This window comes from Harpia harpyja, chromosome 1, assembly GCF_026419915.1.
Source record: "Harpia harpyja isolate bHarHar1 chromosome 1, bHarHar1 primary haplotype, whole genome shotgun sequence".
In the NCBI taxonomy this organism is placed as follows: domain Eukaryota; kingdom Metazoa; phylum Chordata; class Aves; order Accipitriformes; family Accipitridae; genus Harpia; species Harpia harpyja.
In genome coordinates, this window is record NC_068940.1 from 84,909,865 (window position 1) to 84,926,800 (window position 16,936).

Genomic DNA, 16,936 nt, shown 5'->3' on the forward strand with positions numbered 1-16,936 from the left:
TAGCATCAACTTTGTGTTAGACAGCTTTTACCTTATAGCTCCACTAACCTTAGTGTAATTTCCCACTCTCTTCTGCCTAACTCTGCTCAGAGCAGCATGTATTTCTGCCATGGGTTTGAGCTAGTGCCAAGGCAGCTCCAGGGCTGAGAAACATCAGTGCAGCCCTTCCCCCAAGCTGCTCTGCTCCATATGCATGTGGGAGACCCTGTGCTGCCCCTCACAAGGCTTTCTGCCCCAAGCAGGACGTGGGGGTAGCAGCATGCAGGTCATCTCAGCAGCACTCCACTCCTTTTTTTCTTGGAAAAAAAGGACAGAGAGCAGAGATGGGACTCTCATCTGCATCAGGAACATGAGCTAAAGCTACCACGAGTAAAACTCCTAAAGTACATTTCAGAGTTTTTTTGCTTATTCAAGTATCTGCGATGTCTGAATTGATACAAAGGGAGCAACAGCTAGCGTTGCCTTTTGGCAGCAGCTGGAAATCTCTCCCTGCAGAGCAGCATCACCATCTACAGCACGTTCCAGTGGTTCCTGCCCACCCTGGGGGGGCCAAGGTGGGCTCAGGGCACGTGGCAGCAAAGTCCCTCCAGGTCTGCAAGGGCTTGATACAAGCCCTCCACATTCTCCTTAACTGCAATATAGTTACCCTTCCATAAAGCTGGAAAGCAGCTGTCCCCCAGCCTGAATCAGAGTTGCTGGCAGTGTCACCCCCTGCAAGGGGTAAGGGAGGAGAGCCAGACGCACCTCCTGCTCCAGGGCTGCCCGTCCTCCACAGCCCGAAGGCTGCCTCAGGCACACTCTCAGCTTGAAATAAGACAACCAGTGAAATCTGGGCTTCAGGGCAGGTTTAAGAGCAACCTGAATGGATATCTGTAAACACGGCCACCGAGGCTGCCCTAATCGCTGCCAGAGGCTCAGGCCTTCGGCAGCTTCTGGAGTTAAGGGTATGAAGGAAATGCCACTGCTGCTCTCGCTGTTAGTCAAAGATGCTGATCTGCCACGCTTCCCTTTCAAAAAACTACCAGTAAATCAAGTCACTGATGAAATGCACAGAGAAGAGGGACACATACCCTGGCACTTTGCCTGTTGGCTTTTTTCTCCTCGTCAGGAAGCGGTGGCATCGGGTAAGGGTATTTTCTGCTGGAAGCAATAGATCCAGTGGACGAAGATGGAGACTTTGCAGGAGACAGTGTCCTGAGATGTTGAAACACACAAAATAAATGTGATGTTTTCAGGTCCTAGCACTGCAACAGCAACTGCCATTACTCTGAAGCTTGGTTCAGAACCAAGTATATAGTTTATTATTAGCTCATTATCGGGGGGATAAAGTTGTTTGATCAGTAGTCTAATAATTTCATGATATGAATAAAGGTATTTATAGCTTTCAGGAACACTGGAAGAAAAAAAGAAAATTTCCTACTTCTTATTAGAATTGTAATGCATAACAAAAATGATTTCTTAAACTGTTTTATATGGTACTGTAATTAATCATTATAAAATTAACAACCAAATCTGCAATTGAATAAATACAGATCTAAAAGATAGACATAGCATTATGAAGCCTGAATAGAAACAGTGATTATATAAATACAAGCTGAACAATGTCTTCTGCCAGTGACTAAATGGCATTTAACAGTGTCTTTATGCATATCTTACACACCTCCTATATTGATACAAACATAACAAATAAATCTATTCTTTTATAACACATTAATTTACACAAATGCATGCACTTGGAGGCCAAACTGTTAGTTGTGAAGTAACAAAGGCATATACAAAGTGCTAATAACAAATTATTAGACATGCAAGCATCATACAGTGCATATTGTTCCAGCCAAAGAAAGAGTCTGATGAGAATATACAAAAATGGACTGATTAGTCAATGGCAATCAGCATTTCTGTACAAGGTGAGTAGAGTAAGCAGGAGCAAGTAAATGTTTGTATCACATGAAAGGCATTCTTTTCATGTCAATAAGGCAGCAGCACATTATTGACTGAAATTTTATACCCAAGAAAAACTCTTACGCTTCTGTTTTGAGATTCTGCACTTTTCCCACTTCAGAGGTTCCTATCAGGCTCTAAATCTGGGCAGAATAAAAGGGAAAAAAAGCCTCAAAGTAGAAAAATTGAGCTACCCTGGCCTTCTTGTTCTGTTTTGCAGACTGAGGGCATTTTTCAAAGGAGGCCTCCCGCTAGGGCAGGCACACCACCCAGACCCTCCCTGAGCACTGCTGCCTACTATCTTCTGAGCTTAATGCATCCCTGAAGATGGAAGGTTTCCCTCGGTTTCTACAGACGGGTCTTCCAAGGCCCTCAAATGCAGCAGCAGGCTGCATGTTGTGCAGCTGTAGACCCCAGTGATGAGCACCATCACTGATACCAAGGAGCCACAGGAGCCACCCCTGGCAGACAGCCCCACATCCCTGGCTCTGGGATTTGCAGGATCATGTCGTTTCATCTAGAGAGGATTACCGACAAGGCAGGGACTCTTTTGTGTCTGGAATTGTTTTGTATCTCTATTACTAAATGAAATTAATTTACCTTTAAATAATTATTCTTTTATTTTGGACTAGTGTATCATTTTCTTGTGTCTGTAGCTCCCTACAACAGCACACTCTCATCTCCCATACAAACAATGATTGATGGTAGCCACAAGCAACAAGGTGTCAATGGAAATTATATGGTGAGAGCTCTCCCATCTGGCTTACAATGCTCTAATGCCTCATGCCGTAGCCTCTAAGTTCAGCACTTGTAAGATTTAGGCTGGTACAATTATCCAAACATGAAAGAGCACATCTTCAGCACATGCACTTTGATCACCCATTAAGATGAACTGGACATACGTGAATGTTTTCAGGAAGAAAATTTCAAACAGCTCCTGCAGTATAAAACAAGCTTTTCCTATGTCCAGCATCACAGATCTGGGCACCAAACTGCACATGCAAGAAAACAGGTTATTTAAAAAAAAAAAAAAAAATCCAGGGAAAGGTTCTCAACAGTGCCCTGCTGTTCACTACCCATACAAGTCCTCTCACCTCTGCCCACACTTGGACTGATAAGGATCACTAATAAAGTATTAGTGGATCTAGAATGAAAAAAAATAAGGAGAAGAGAAAGGAGGGAAGATAAGGAGAGCAGATTTCACCTATTATTAGTAATCCAATTATTCATGAATTTTGCCCCACAGCTGCAAGATAATTTAAAATCTTCATGTTTAAATTTATAACAATGCACCTAGAGATTAGAAGCAAGAAACTGGGGATGTTAGATCAGACTTGTCAAGCCCTATCAGAAAGCTGTTTATATAGGTACCACAGCCAGGAGGTGGCACGCAGAACAAAGGCATCTCCCACCCCTTGTGCTACAAGCAGGGGCAACATCACCTCCTGCACACCACAGGCTCTTCCCACGGGTTATTTTAGGCACTGCAAGAGCAGGCCATGGTGAGAGGGAAAGCCATGGCCAATCCACCTGTCCATCAGCCTGAGCAGGTGATCCTGGAAGGAGCAGTAACCCCCCAAGGATGGGGCATCTTGAACGTTTTCCCTGCACAGCATGTCCTCTGACCAGGATCCCTAACTGAGCCTTTAGCCAGGCAGCTTTGCATCATAACTGAAACACAATGCTGCCTTTTCAAAAGATTTTGAAGCCCAGACCTCCAGTGTAGCTGCCTACATTTCCTTCTTCTCAACCCCCCTTTGCGTTACTTGCTCAACTACAGTTTGCACCCCTAACTGATGTGCACATCGCTGCTCACCTGCATTTGCAAAGCTACATCGATACATCGAGGATGCAGTTGCACACTTTTACAGAAATGACCTTGCCCTCCCCTCACAGGGCCTCCCCACTTATTTTTGCTACAGTTACACGCTGGTTTTTGTGATCTTTAGTGCCATCTACTGTGACTGTGAAAACATCACTACTAAACGTATGCTCACAGATCTTACAATGCGTCTTGTGTGATAAGCGTAGTTGTTTGAGGTGGTTTTTATCACCTTTCAGGTTATGCCCTGCAATTGTGTGTGCTGTGTATCCCAGATTTACATATACTTTAAATGAGAAAGAGCCAGACATGACGTTTCTCATTTACAGGATGGAAGAAAGACAGCATTCAGGGACACTTGCAAGGTAATGCTGGGGTTAAAGGCAGGCAAAACTTTGCAGTTTTGGTCAAGGGTGGGATCCATTTAGCTTTCACTGGGGTTTTAGTTAGCCTGCTATCAAATCCATTAGGCTTTCATGCCAAATGTTGCTTCCAGCTGAAATTTATAGAAGAACCTAGCACTGTGTTCTGCCCTGTACACACCATGACAGAGATTCAGAGGTTTTAGTGCCAACCCCAAATGAAGCCATGCACCTCAAGGCACTGCAAGAATTCTAATTTCTGACCAGAAAGCAAGAGGTACTGGCCATTTTGCACCTGTCTTTCTGTCCTGAAACTGAGTGTGGGGAGACCATTCTGTGATTCACAACAAAACACTGTGGCAGCGGGAGGACATCTGCACGCACTCTCCTGCAGCCAGGCGCCTGCCTGCTCTGCCTTCTTATCACCTAAACAGGGAGAGTGTTGGCCCACAAGAGACGGTGTGAAATGTGTCACCCAGTCACACAACTAAACGTCTTGCGACTTCGAGTGTCATTTTAGCTGAACTCAAGGCAGGTGGCCCTGACAGATCTGAACTGTTCAGAAGCTGTGCTTGATTCTGTTTTGCAGACTAAAATAATTTAATGAAATTCAATTAACATTCAACCCCGTGAAAGTATTTCAAGCCCAAAGGCAGATACTGTCAGCCTAACCTGACCTTTGCTGCTGTGGGTTCAGCTCTGTAGGACATCATCAGCCTAAATTATCCTACATTAGGAAATTGGGATGTTCTAAAAACACTGATGTGGCTGAACATTTTAACATTTTAAATGCAATTCCTTTTAAAAACCACAAATGTGCTCAAGTTTCCTCAGAAAGTGCAGCAGCAGAGGGGAGGCTCAGCTCGTGGGGGGCTGCAGAAGAGGCAAAGGCTGTGGTTTGAGCCGTCCGCTTTAAGAACTGCACAGTAATGGCCCAGAAGCAGGCATTCACACACTTTAATGAATTCTTCTCCCTAACTCTTGAAATGAAATCCTGATCCTATTGACATCAATAGGCATTTTTTTCGTTGTCTGCCAAGAAGGCCAATATTTTGCTTTGGTTGTAATGGAGAAAACTTTTTTTTTTTTTTTCTTCCTTTAAACACGGTCTAAAGCTGCCTCAGCGAGAGCAGGGAACTAGTGGCTGGTCACAGCTCTGGCCTCAGCTGGATGCTCACAGAGAAGGCAATGGACCTGGCAAAGCAGCAGAGCCAACTCTGGCTAATGATCAGCTGAGGAAGAGCTGAGAAGAAATCGAGGAAGAAGACAGCAAGGACACCAAAGCACATTAAAAATAGGAGGGAAATTATAGCCTGTTGTCTCCTGCCTTCCATGTCCCTTGCCAGTGCCCTTCTGATATGGGATGGCCATTCTCCTTCTGGGTATGTGTCTTGGGTCTCCCTCTAAAAAACCTGGTTTTTTTGTAAACTATTTTTCTATTTAAACAACTCCTACAGAATCTAAGTTACTGTAAATATTTGCATTAAATCAAATGTAGGCAGTTCAGTGCTTCAGTAGGTGCCTTCCAGTCTTTTTTTGTCTATAATTATCTATAGAAATGCCACATTTGGGGATTCTGACAGTTTATTTTCTGATACCACCATCCTGAGTCTTTTAAGATTCAGTGAGGATTTCGAGTAATCCTTAACTGTATTACGTAAGATCAGTCTGTATGGTAGCCACTGTAATTAGCAGTAACAAAATAAGCAGTAGTATCACACTGGTAAAACAGCACACCTTGCAGCAAAGCTGAAATCAGGGAAAGGTTTCCTGCCTGGGTTTATTGCTTGGGTTACACAGCTATGGCCTGGCATGTAAAATTAAAATCTAGCCTATACTTTGAGCAGGAAAATGAGATTTTTCTTTACAGATCTTATTTTCTTTCTGAAGGGAATCCCACAGCTGGGAGCTTTCAGGCACCAGAGACACCAGCTACTATTATTATTATCATTAATAAAAAGTAATTATATAGAAATACCCATTAGACTTGTAGACTAGAAAAAAATTAATAACTAGGACACCAGGTGATAGAGAGAAATTTTGATTTATACAGATTTTTTTAACCTAATGGAGAAAGTCTTTGTGATACCCAATATCTCTATTTTCTGAAAATCTGCATCATTCCCAGGAACTGTAGGAAGCATTTTTGTCTCTTTTTGTAATTTTACTTCACTCTACCTGCAACAGCACCAGTCATCAACACATTATTCCTAAAACTATAGGGAGACATGCAAAACAGCAGTGTTACTTTCAGGCTGTCTTCAAAAGAAAAGACAAATCAAAGATTAGCAACAAAAATACTACTCAGCTAATTATCCGGCATAAATATCTTATCCTGGGCTATGATTCCTAAAACATAGCATCAGCTGGACAGTCTGACTTCATCCTTTCTAGTTCATCCAACAGGGTTTGTTTTGTTTTGTTCGCGAATTACTTCACAGGTTCAAAACCCAGCCACGTGATGTTGAGACACACCATTCCTAGGAACACTATTTTCCTGTCTGTGACATTAACCAAAATTGCACCTGAATTTTGGGGAGAAACTGTTCAGTACAACCTCTCATAAACCCATGGCAATTCATCCCAGGAGAAAATTTGATCCTTTGCCTTCCATAATATGTCAGCAGAATACTTCCCCATGGTTACCTCAATTAATTAGGACATATAGGTTTCTAAATTTATTCTAGTTTCTCTCTCATTTCTAAAGCTACTGCTGCAGACAGTCATTAGTAAGCTGCTATGGTGTAAAATTTTTAATTGATGTTTCATCTCTGCTGATATACACCACTTAAAACTCACATGGGGCAGCTTAATCCTCATCTACATGCAAAAAAATTCTTGGTTTATCTCAAATACAATTAGAAACATGACTTATTCAGTGCAACAGTTGAAAACCCTCAGGGGCAGGGTACGCTCCTATCAATTTAATCTAGTTACTAAATCAAGATATACTGATATTAAAAGATGAAAACCAAATTAAGAGTATCCACACAGGAATTTAAACCTGTTTAACTAAACCAATTAAAGTAACATATTCTAAACCAGTGTTATCATCATATTCCATCAATATCTTTGTTTATTGTGACCAAAGGGCTTCTGATACAAACACCCTGAAAGACAGCTATGGGGTTAGATTATGGTGAGTGACTGATGGCCTTGCCTGAACAACAAAGGTCTAGAGGGTATTTTTAGGAAAAGGTTTGCTAATAAAAATACACCTCATTTCTAGTGTGAGCTTGCCCAATTTCACCTTCCAGTGACTTTTGGTCATTATCCGTCTCAGTCTGCCTGCTCCATTAAACTGAACAGCTTGAGGCCCTGCAGTCCCTTCTAACGTTTCTCAGGGCTTAAACCTCCCCAGTTCTTGAACATGCTTGTTGAACTGTGAACACCAGAACTGGACCCTGTATCCCAATGCTAAAACCAACAATGGTAAAACTACTGGACTCACAATACACCATGCCTGAATGTCCAAGCACCAACACAGAGACGTGGCTGATACTGGTTGGCAAAATCACAACATTCTCCCATAAGCCTTGGATTCTTGTGTCAGGGATTTTTACTCCTTGTTCAGGACTGAGATCAGGACTAGCAGGCTTAAATTTACCTTATTTGCCCTATTTGTTCATTGGAAAACCTTTCTGAAACTTGCTCTGTGATTTAAGAGTTCTTGAAAACAAACACAAATGGTTTAAAAAAAGTGACAATTTTATGCTCTTTTAAGGCTTTGTGGCATTTTTATTTCTAAAAATGACTAAATTCCCACTCTGCTATTTAATATCTGCCAGTGCTACTATTAGAAAGGAAATGTTTCATTAGCACCTTGTGATTCAACTCCATCATGTTTTTTTCCCAAATACACACTGGACTTATTTAGTGACTGTTTCTGCCCTTTTGCACTATTATTAGGTCTACTAATGTAGCAAAATTATTGTTAAGATTCTATTTACTCGTTCTTACCATCCTTCACTGTTTTGGCTAAAGAACTTGCTTTGTATTCTTTTTCTTTTTGTTTCTGTAATTCTTGTTTCAGCTTCATTTTTGATATGTCAACTTACAGCTTCATCAATTTCTTTTATGTTTTATATTATTTGTCATAAATTGTCTTCCATTCTCTCCTATGCTAGCTGATTTTTTCAGCTGATGCAAACTTCTCTCAGCTGTGGGATTGTGTCTTTTGAGAATCTACTAAAATGTTCTCAGTCTCCTGATTTGTGTACAACAGGGAGGCCAGCCTCATGCATGCTTCTTCTCTTTAACTTGGAATATATCAAATAATACACACCTTCCCCTCTCAAAAACAAGTGATATTTTGGTTGAACCCTACACTCACTTGTAACAGATTCATTAGTGGTTTGATAGAGCACAGAGTATATTCTCATACATTTAGTTTTCCAATTACAATATATTAATTATTTCATTGTATGCTGAGGGTAAAATACCACTACTTTTTTTTTTTTCATGTAAATTTTAGTATGCACTATATAAGACAGTGGGTAGAGTCAATGTGTTATGAAACTACTTGCTTCAGTAAATTACATTCTATTTAAGTTAATACTACTTTATTAGTGATAAATATGTCTCATGCCCATAAAACACTACTTGGCATAAAATGATGAGAAAGCTACTACAAGCTATAGATGACGGTGGGAATGCATGCACTACACACACCCTTTTCAATGGCTTCATTAAAACATTCAGAAAAAGAATTGTAAATTGCACATGAAGCCAAAAACAGACATCAAAATGCAGCAAAAGAAGAGGGGCCCTTTGCACCTACAGAAACTTGTATTGATTTATACAAGGTAGGAGTCCCAAGATATTTGTATATGCTGGAACAGCTCTTAAAAATTATATAGAATTAATTTACAAAATACCTAAAGTATGGTCCTTCAGTGTTTTTATTCACATCTTCTACCCACTTAGCTACATTATATTCTCTTTTGAACCATGGGTTTAAATACCTGCAGAAAGCAATGGAAGGAACAGAGAAAGCAGAAGAACAAGAATAGAAAATCTGAGAACACACAGCACAAGCTTAGCAAGGATGTCTTCATCCCCAAAATGCAAGTGACTATGGCAAATAAATCAGTATGGATGTTGGGTGAGGACTAGGCAACGTGTACAACTGCATGAAAAAATCTGACCTACAAGAAGACTCATATGTTCGATTAACCTGGAAACTCTTTGGGATACATCATTCATTTAATGTCTTAAGGGTAAAATTCACTCCCATGCAGAGGGCCAGCATTAAGCTCATTGTCTGAACTCCTCTCATGATCTCAGAATAAGGATGAAGGGGCATTTTGGCTCCAATCCTGCAGTTTCCTTGTTGAAGACATATGTTTTCACACAGCTAGAATAAATTGCAAGATAATAGCCTAATGAGCACAGAAACTTGGGCTTGGCCCTTTCTACAGGAATGAATTTCAGCCTCAGTGTGTTAGAAGGCTTGAATTGTTTGCCACTGCAGTGGCACTTTTTACACTTATGTGCAAATAACTCCCTGATTTTTCGATGATCATTTAATTTGGTAGGACCACAAGAAGCTTTAATGGAGGTGGGCTGCAGAGTTATCTCACATTTTACAGAAGCAATCTTAATACCAAAACCACACTTTTTAGGAAAAAAGTCTGAGCTGCATACTCATATTAGCTACATGAAAACTCTGAAATAAAAACAGTGTTGAATTATCTGACAGTAATATTACCAGGAAAGAAGAAATTTTTCTGTAACTGGTTTCTCTTAGCCCCCAATAACAAGGTTAGCGAATTGCTCCCCCTCTGTCATGTTAAGAAAAAAGGGCAATGTAGAAACAGGAGTCTGCCTGGTCCAATTTAAAGTCTATTCTTGTTGTATAAGAATGGCAACAGTTTAACGATTATTTGTGATCACCGCCTTTATGTAATAGAGACTAGCACACTCTGAAATAGGAAACAAATTGTAACCAAGGAAAAAGGGAAAGAAAATTCCTCTTTAAGTTATTTTCAATATTTCTGGGCCAGTTCTCGCCACCCTCGTTTATAAGTGACTCCAATGACCTCACACATGGGAAGAGGCCTCACAAGGGATTGCTCAGATGAGTAAAGGTTGGGCCAGATCATGTCATTCAACCCCCACCATATTTCAAACCACGTTGACGACAAAAGCAGCAGCACTTTTTCGACTTCTTTTGCTCCTTTTTTGCTCTGGAACTTCTCCTCCCCGCCCCGCACAAGCACAGCCACAGCTCTCAGAAAGTACTCGCCCTCAGCCACAAGTGCTTCTAAGTAGCTTCCTCAGCTCGCTTATTTATCAGGAATCGGGAGTGCTTTATGCTTTCCAGCTTGGGCTCTTAGAGAAAGAAAACGTCAAAGGTTGTAGCGCAGCAAGAGATGAACTGCAAGTGAAGCAACAGGCTGACGCCAGCATCATCAGGAACTAATAAACTTCTGCTTTAGCTTTAATTGTAGGTGCACTACACATTTTCTTGTACTCGCTGCAGTAGTTTTGACTTGCTTTTTTTCATTTGAAAGTGTCTTTTGGTAACCATGAAACACTCCCAATCTGGCTTCCTGTATTGGAAAACAAAGTGTAAGGTGGTATCAAAGCATGCAGTTGTTGCACAACCGTGTTGCAGGGTTTCCTGGGTCTGGTTGTACTACAGACCGTCGTTCACCACCTCAATTCATCTGTTACAGAAAGGTTAAACTTGAGTTACTGCAGACCACTACGTGATACCATTAGAAAGCTCTCAGGCTGATCTTCCTGGCCACACGTTCATTAGTGATGGCCAGGATCTGCATTTTCTTTCACTGAGAAATTCTGCTTTAAAACACAGGTATCCTTACACGTAAGCCTACAGCTAGACCAACAGCTCGATTTGGCTTGTAGCGCAACATGCAACAAGGCAAAAGACCTGGGCTCAAGAGGACTTGTACTCCTCAGGCTGGCGAGGAGAAAGGTTAGCTAGCGCTGCATCAGCAGGAGCACCTCCAAGCAATCATGGTGTTTTGCCACAGTGAAACTATTGTATACTGAGGGAAGGGACTTTTCACGGGATAAAATGGCAGCCCAGAACGCAGGGGCAGGTGAGACTGACCTGTGATCCCGACTCCCTGTTTGGGGGTGGTCAGAACCCCCTGGGCTTATGCCTTGGGCCGGGATTTGGTGGGCGAGAGAAAGCCCAGGCTCAGATGCATGGGTTACCCTGCTGCAAAAAGACAATATATAATAGAAAGTCTAAGCCAAAGATGTTTGTATCAGTTATAACAATGAGGAAGACAAATGCTTATAGGAAAAGCAGTGCAAATTAACAAAGGTCAGAATTGCTATTTGGCAAAACGCATGTTCCCTGGAACTTGTTTTAACACAAGCTCCCAATTAAAGTGTCAGCTTATTCAGAAAATTCTCATTATCACTCCTGTATAACTCTAATTGATTTTAATAGAAAACTTGTTTTATCAGGCCATTTCATCAACCCTGTTTCTGAAAAAGCCACAGAAACATTTGGCTTGTTGGCATACCTTCCATGTGAACTGAACCATCTGCCCTTAGTAAAGAACACGAATTTTGTTTTAAAACATCTAGAAACAATTAAAAACATCCCAAAAGAGCTTTAGCAGTCTCCATAGAGCTATACCCTTAGCAGAAGCCTTGTTCATGTATCTGTTAGGTACAAGGGGTCACACAAAGGCACGAGCAGTAGATTTTTCAAGAACTGCCCAGTGTGCTTGCAACCCTCCTGTCAGTGCTGCTCATGAGGGCTGCAGAGCTCAAACCTTGCTCAGTACTTCAGAAATTTTGCTTAAATGATTAATGGCATGAGCCTCTATCTAGTGCTTGGCTGTATACAAAAAAAAAATTGTGCATAATACATGCAGCTACTGCAGACTTACGCATACGTCAGATACTTTTGTAGGGAACTGTATTAGTGCACACCTGCTTAAAAAAAAAAATTGAATTCAGCACCCAATGAACCCAATTTTCTAGTGGTTAACTACACTGTCTCTGCTACTAAAAGGTAACAGTGTTACCCCTTTTCTTCCATCTCAACAAGTATGCTTTATTGGACTCCCAGGGGCCACAAAGGTGGACTTTCCAAACGCTGTCCACTGTTTCAGAAGAGAGTCTATATTTCCCAGGGAAGGTAAGAAGGTAAATCTGTGTGGGAAAAGCCTCCATGTATTCTGAGGCATCCTCAAAGCAGCTGGTGTTGCTTTTTGTTTTCATAAATGAGTAAATGCTGGCCACAGTTAGATCATTCTCAGTCAATTTTCTCTGCTCACAAAGGAAGTTATCTCTCTGACCAGAGTCACTGTGCACCCTCGGCAATTCTTTCCATTCCCCACCAAATCGACACAGCACGTGGATCATTCAGTGGGAGCTGTCTCTCCAAGGGGTGACAGGCTTGCCAAGGAGACTTGTTTAAGTCCAGGATATGGACCCAGGATATGCGGTCCCATGCAGTCCAGGATAGACCCCATCAGGAGAAAGAGCATTTTCCTGCCTGGCAGGTCTCTCTCAGGAACACACGTGCTGTGCTTCATCCCTAACAGGCTGCTACACAGCCCTTGGGAAGTACAAGCCTCCTCCCTTTAGCACCAGGGCTGCTGCTGGGTTGAGAGACTGTAATAAGCAGCAAGAAGGAAAGCAGGGAATTAGGTGGAAATTCAGGGGCACCTTTAAAAGAGAAAGAAATTTAGAGGGAAAAAGATTTCCAATTCATACTCTCTCTGTCTACCCACTTATTTAGTGCTCCAAAGTTCTCAGTGAAAATGTATAATATACCAGCTGAACAGCACAGAGGAAGAAAATACGCCCACTGGCATATTTACTGAAAACAATACTCTTTCCATGCGGTTATGTTCACTCTAGGCTAAAAAGAGCTGATCTGGTTTCATTCTGTATGGACCAATTCAGCCCCAGTGTACACCTCTGCTGAATGATAGAATAATGGTATCATTAATTTAAACTTTTTTTTCTTTTTTTAACAAATTTTAAGAAATACAATTGGAAAATGACGGAAAGCACAGGACAAGTTTCTAAAGAAGAATGTGCAATCTCATTTGTATTCTTGGCAGTTTGGTCAGACTAATTTTGCTTTTATCAAACTGTCTCATGCAAAGAGGAAAGAAAACAAGCAAAATAACATTTCAGTAAGAGTTTATCAGCACAAAGACCAAGAGCTCAGGGGCATTTGGCAGATAAACTCCTCCAAGGGATCTAGGGCTAAAATTTCTGCTTCCATGTTGCCATTTTGACCATGCAATGTTAAAATTGCAATGTGCATCAAACTATTATTTCTGTAATTTGTAACAGAGGGCCTTCTCTATGAACCTTTCCGAGCCTACTCACCTCAAGACAGTGCACTGCAGATGGAAGAAAAGTTTCAGAACAGACTCAAAATGCCCAAACCGAAGAAAGCAGGGCCCAGAGAGGAGTTAGCATTATTGGTTTCCAGCACGGTTGGTATCAAGCCCCTTTGCCCATAGAGGTGCAAAGTTTGTACTAATGATAGAGGGAAAGGGCACTGCCATTGCCACCATGGTCAAAGAAGGGGCCATTCCCGTGTGGCGTAAGTGCTGTAAGAGCAGGCCAGTGCTTGACAAGCCCAGAGATTATGTTTCCAGCCACTCACCATTCATTCACAAAAGCAGCCTGAACCAGCAGGCTTAAATACATAAGGAAGGCTCTTTCCCTATGGGGAGCACTGCATACATGGGCTCTTCAGTAAATGTAACCAATAAATTAATAAGAAAGCAACTCTAAGCCATACTAGAAAGGTCTGGGGATCAGTCGCTTGGTAAGGACTCTCATTACCCATTTATTGCAGGGCTTACTCAAGACTGGCTGTTTCAGGCTTACAATGATAAACTTCAGGGTACTCTCAAAGCAGACAGATACCTCTCCTAAAACCTCCAGGCAGGTACGCAGAGATACAAATCTCTAACTCTGCAATGGCCCAACCCAAGGTGAAGACAAGGGTAGGAAACAGGTTATCAGAAATTCAGTATTGAACCAGGATACACTCAGCAATGGCAGTTTACTGTAGACAAAAGCCTGCAGTGATGGTGCAGGCTGCCACCATCATTGGGAATTGCTATGGGAACGACTGTGAGGAAGCCTACATAAAAAAGAAAATTGATAGTTAATTTTTAAAGAATACATAAAAAGAGGTTGAAATACATTAGCCAAACCATTTACCAGATTATCAGTCAGCAATCAGAATGGGCCACAGAGAAAAAAATGCAGCTGTCTACTTTTCAGTACTCTTAATCTCCATCTACAAAACACAAATATGAAAACTGTACTTTTTGGCTTTGCTTTTATAAGTTCAGACTTACTCAGTTGAATTAGACCGTGGCCTAAATCTTTTGCCTCTGACTTTCTTTCTGTTTCCTCCTATATTACCTGAAAGAAATCAAAGGATACAGACGGTAAAACAACTTGAAACTCACCTGCGTCCCATGCCAAACTGTATATTCGTTTCGTATCCCCAGCAAAAGAGTCATTACCTCATTAGCTTTAACCATTTAAAAGTCACAGGTCCGCTCCTCTTGACTTACCTCAGACCAGATAAACTTGACACTTAAGTGATCTTTCTCTACTTTTTGCTGCAACTGTAAAAAACTCCTTAATTTCAGCTTTCATTTGAGAAAATCACTACACTTCAGCAAAACCACTAAACACGGCCTGATAAAATCACAGAAGCTGGCAAGAGTGAATAGACGACTTCTTTTTCATGTTAGCTCACACTGGAGGAATGGGAGAAATTAAACATCATTTCTATGTGACAAAGGATCGTGCAAAACAGGTACTTGTGTAGGGTGCTGCTAAATCCCAATTCCAGGTTAAATTAGCACAATTGTAAGGAGCCATGCTGCTGTCCTAAGATCAGCTAAACTTTCAGCAGGGCAGCAATAGCCCAGAGGCTGGTTTCCACTGTGGCCAGCACTGAGGTTCACACTTACCTTGCCAAGAATTACTCCTAGGCCTCCCATTTTCACAAATGTCTGAAATATGTTTTGTGTCTGGGATCCTTTCACTCCAGGAATGAGATAATCCATTTGACCTGGAACAGGAGGGCTCAGATGCGGTTATTTTTAAGGGTATTATCTCACATCAATGTTAGCTCAGTGGTTCAGAGACTCACATTCCCGAGGCCGGTGACATAACACAGCCTAAGGTCTGTCTGCACTAGCAGAGCATCCAGGATTTCTGCTTAAACCCTGCAGTTACGCTTCGCAGCTGTCCCTGCAGCAGTTCAGTGTGCCCACGCTCAAGAGCCAGGCTTCAGCACTGCTTTCTTGCATGTCTGCTGTGGAAAGCACAAACACCAGTGCACACCAGATTTCCTTTGGATTTGCAGCTCTGCCCCAGTTCTTAGCTGGAAGATGCTCTTCCAACTGTGCTCATCTCAAGGTTTTTTTTATCTCACAGTTAAGCACATCCCACCTGCAGGCTACCCACTCCCTCCTTGTGCTGCTGTAGGAAAGCCTGGACTGCTTCCCTCACCCCACTGCTACCAGTCTCAGGGGCCCAGGAGTCTGTGATGAGCATCCTCCCACCCACAGCTGGTAGCTCCAGTGGAGGGGTAACTGCCTCATTTTTGCTAATTCTGAATTTTTATTATATTTTGTCAGCCAGTCACTGCAGTATATATTCCTAATGCTAAACTCAAAGCCAAAAACAGTCTTTATATCTAGGTGCTTGGTGCAAACTAAAGTTTTTCTTTCCTCTTGTACGCCCTCTAAGAGCCAGAGATGTGTGTGGCAATGTCCAACACATGGGGTTTTGCAACAGGCTCCCTCCTGTTGAACTAGAGCTGCTGCTCAGCTGTTTGCCATGAGATCTACAATTACCTCCAAAACAGAACACAAGAGGAAGTTGAAAACTGGTCAGAATAGATGACTTATTTATTACAAAGAAGTTTTGCTTAAAGGAACTATTTCTGTAGTTTCTAAGTCTGGATACTCTTGCATTTTTCAGTCTCTGCTTTCCTTGGAGGGCAGGCATCTGAGAGATGCTCTTCAGTTTCCAGAAGACCAGGCTAATCACAGCCACACTGAAGTAAGCCCAGGATTTAATTAATTCAAACTTAATTACAGCACAAAATGTCTGAGAACCAACAGATCCACTGACTGGTTTTTTTAATCATTTTCTCTTCCTAAAGGTCTATTTTCAGGTTCAGGAATGTCTTGCTATATACTGGTTTTAGTGTTTGCTACCTCGTAACAGCAAGAGTTATCATAAAGTTCTGTCTTAACCCTTGAACATCCTCTGAATACCAACTAACACTTCATAGTGCTTTCCAGCATGGAGAAGCCCAGGCAGCTAATGGCCCAGTCACTCTAACATCTCCGAAGAGATGCCATCCATATCTGCACACAGAGCAAATCAAAACCAGCTTGGGAGGTAGGAAATAGCACTCTGAGCATTCAGATGGAAGGACTATGTCAGCTCCACCACAATGTTAATGAAATGTTTGTCAGACTTAGTTTTCCAGACTTGACAGTGGCACAACATACCTGAACTGGTGGTGGGGAACAACAAAACTCTCTAGTACAGACAGACCTTAGAAACCACTAGCTTTTTTGGAACGAATAATAAACAGAGACACATGAAAGAAATGAAGTATGAAGAGAAACACAGATACTGAATGAAAGAAGAAATGCATTAAATGGCATTCATTTAAAAAGAAACTATTTTTCTTAACTGGTACTTGAACCTGCTTACACAAAGCTATGAAAACTTGCTTTCCCAAAACTTTTTTCAAAATTTTATCCAAATGACAAAAGATTCTCCAACACAAACACTGCATCATTTAAGA

The 16,936-nt window shown here is 41.6% G+C and overlaps 1 protein-coding gene across 10 annotated transcripts in view; it reads right to left on the reverse strand.

Moving 5' to 3' along the window:
• Window positions 1-16,936, reverse strand: part of ADAM22 (ADAM metallopeptidase domain 22) — a 139,507-nt gene that overhangs the window by 3,674 nt on the left and 118,897 nt on the right. For 4 of the 10 annotated variants that reach the window (XM_052802776.1, XM_052802812.1, XM_052802793.1 and 1 more), the window contains 4 exons: window positions 15,078-15,178; window positions 14,451-14,517; window positions 11,207-11,317; window positions 1,071-1,194 (listed from right to left, as the gene is read on the reverse strand). In XM_052802776.1, the coding sequence (XP_052658736.1) occupies window positions 1,071-1,194; window positions 11,207-11,317; window positions 14,451-14,517; window positions 15,078-15,178 (403 nt within the window). Of the gene's footprint in view, window positions 1-1,070; window positions 1,195-9,002; window positions 9,090-10,604; window positions 10,680-11,206; window positions 11,318-14,450; window positions 14,518-15,077; window positions 15,179-16,936 lie in introns of all 10 variants that reach the window. The other 6 variants (XM_052802849.1, XM_052802829.1, XM_052802804.1 and 3 more) reach the window with 3 other exon arrangements.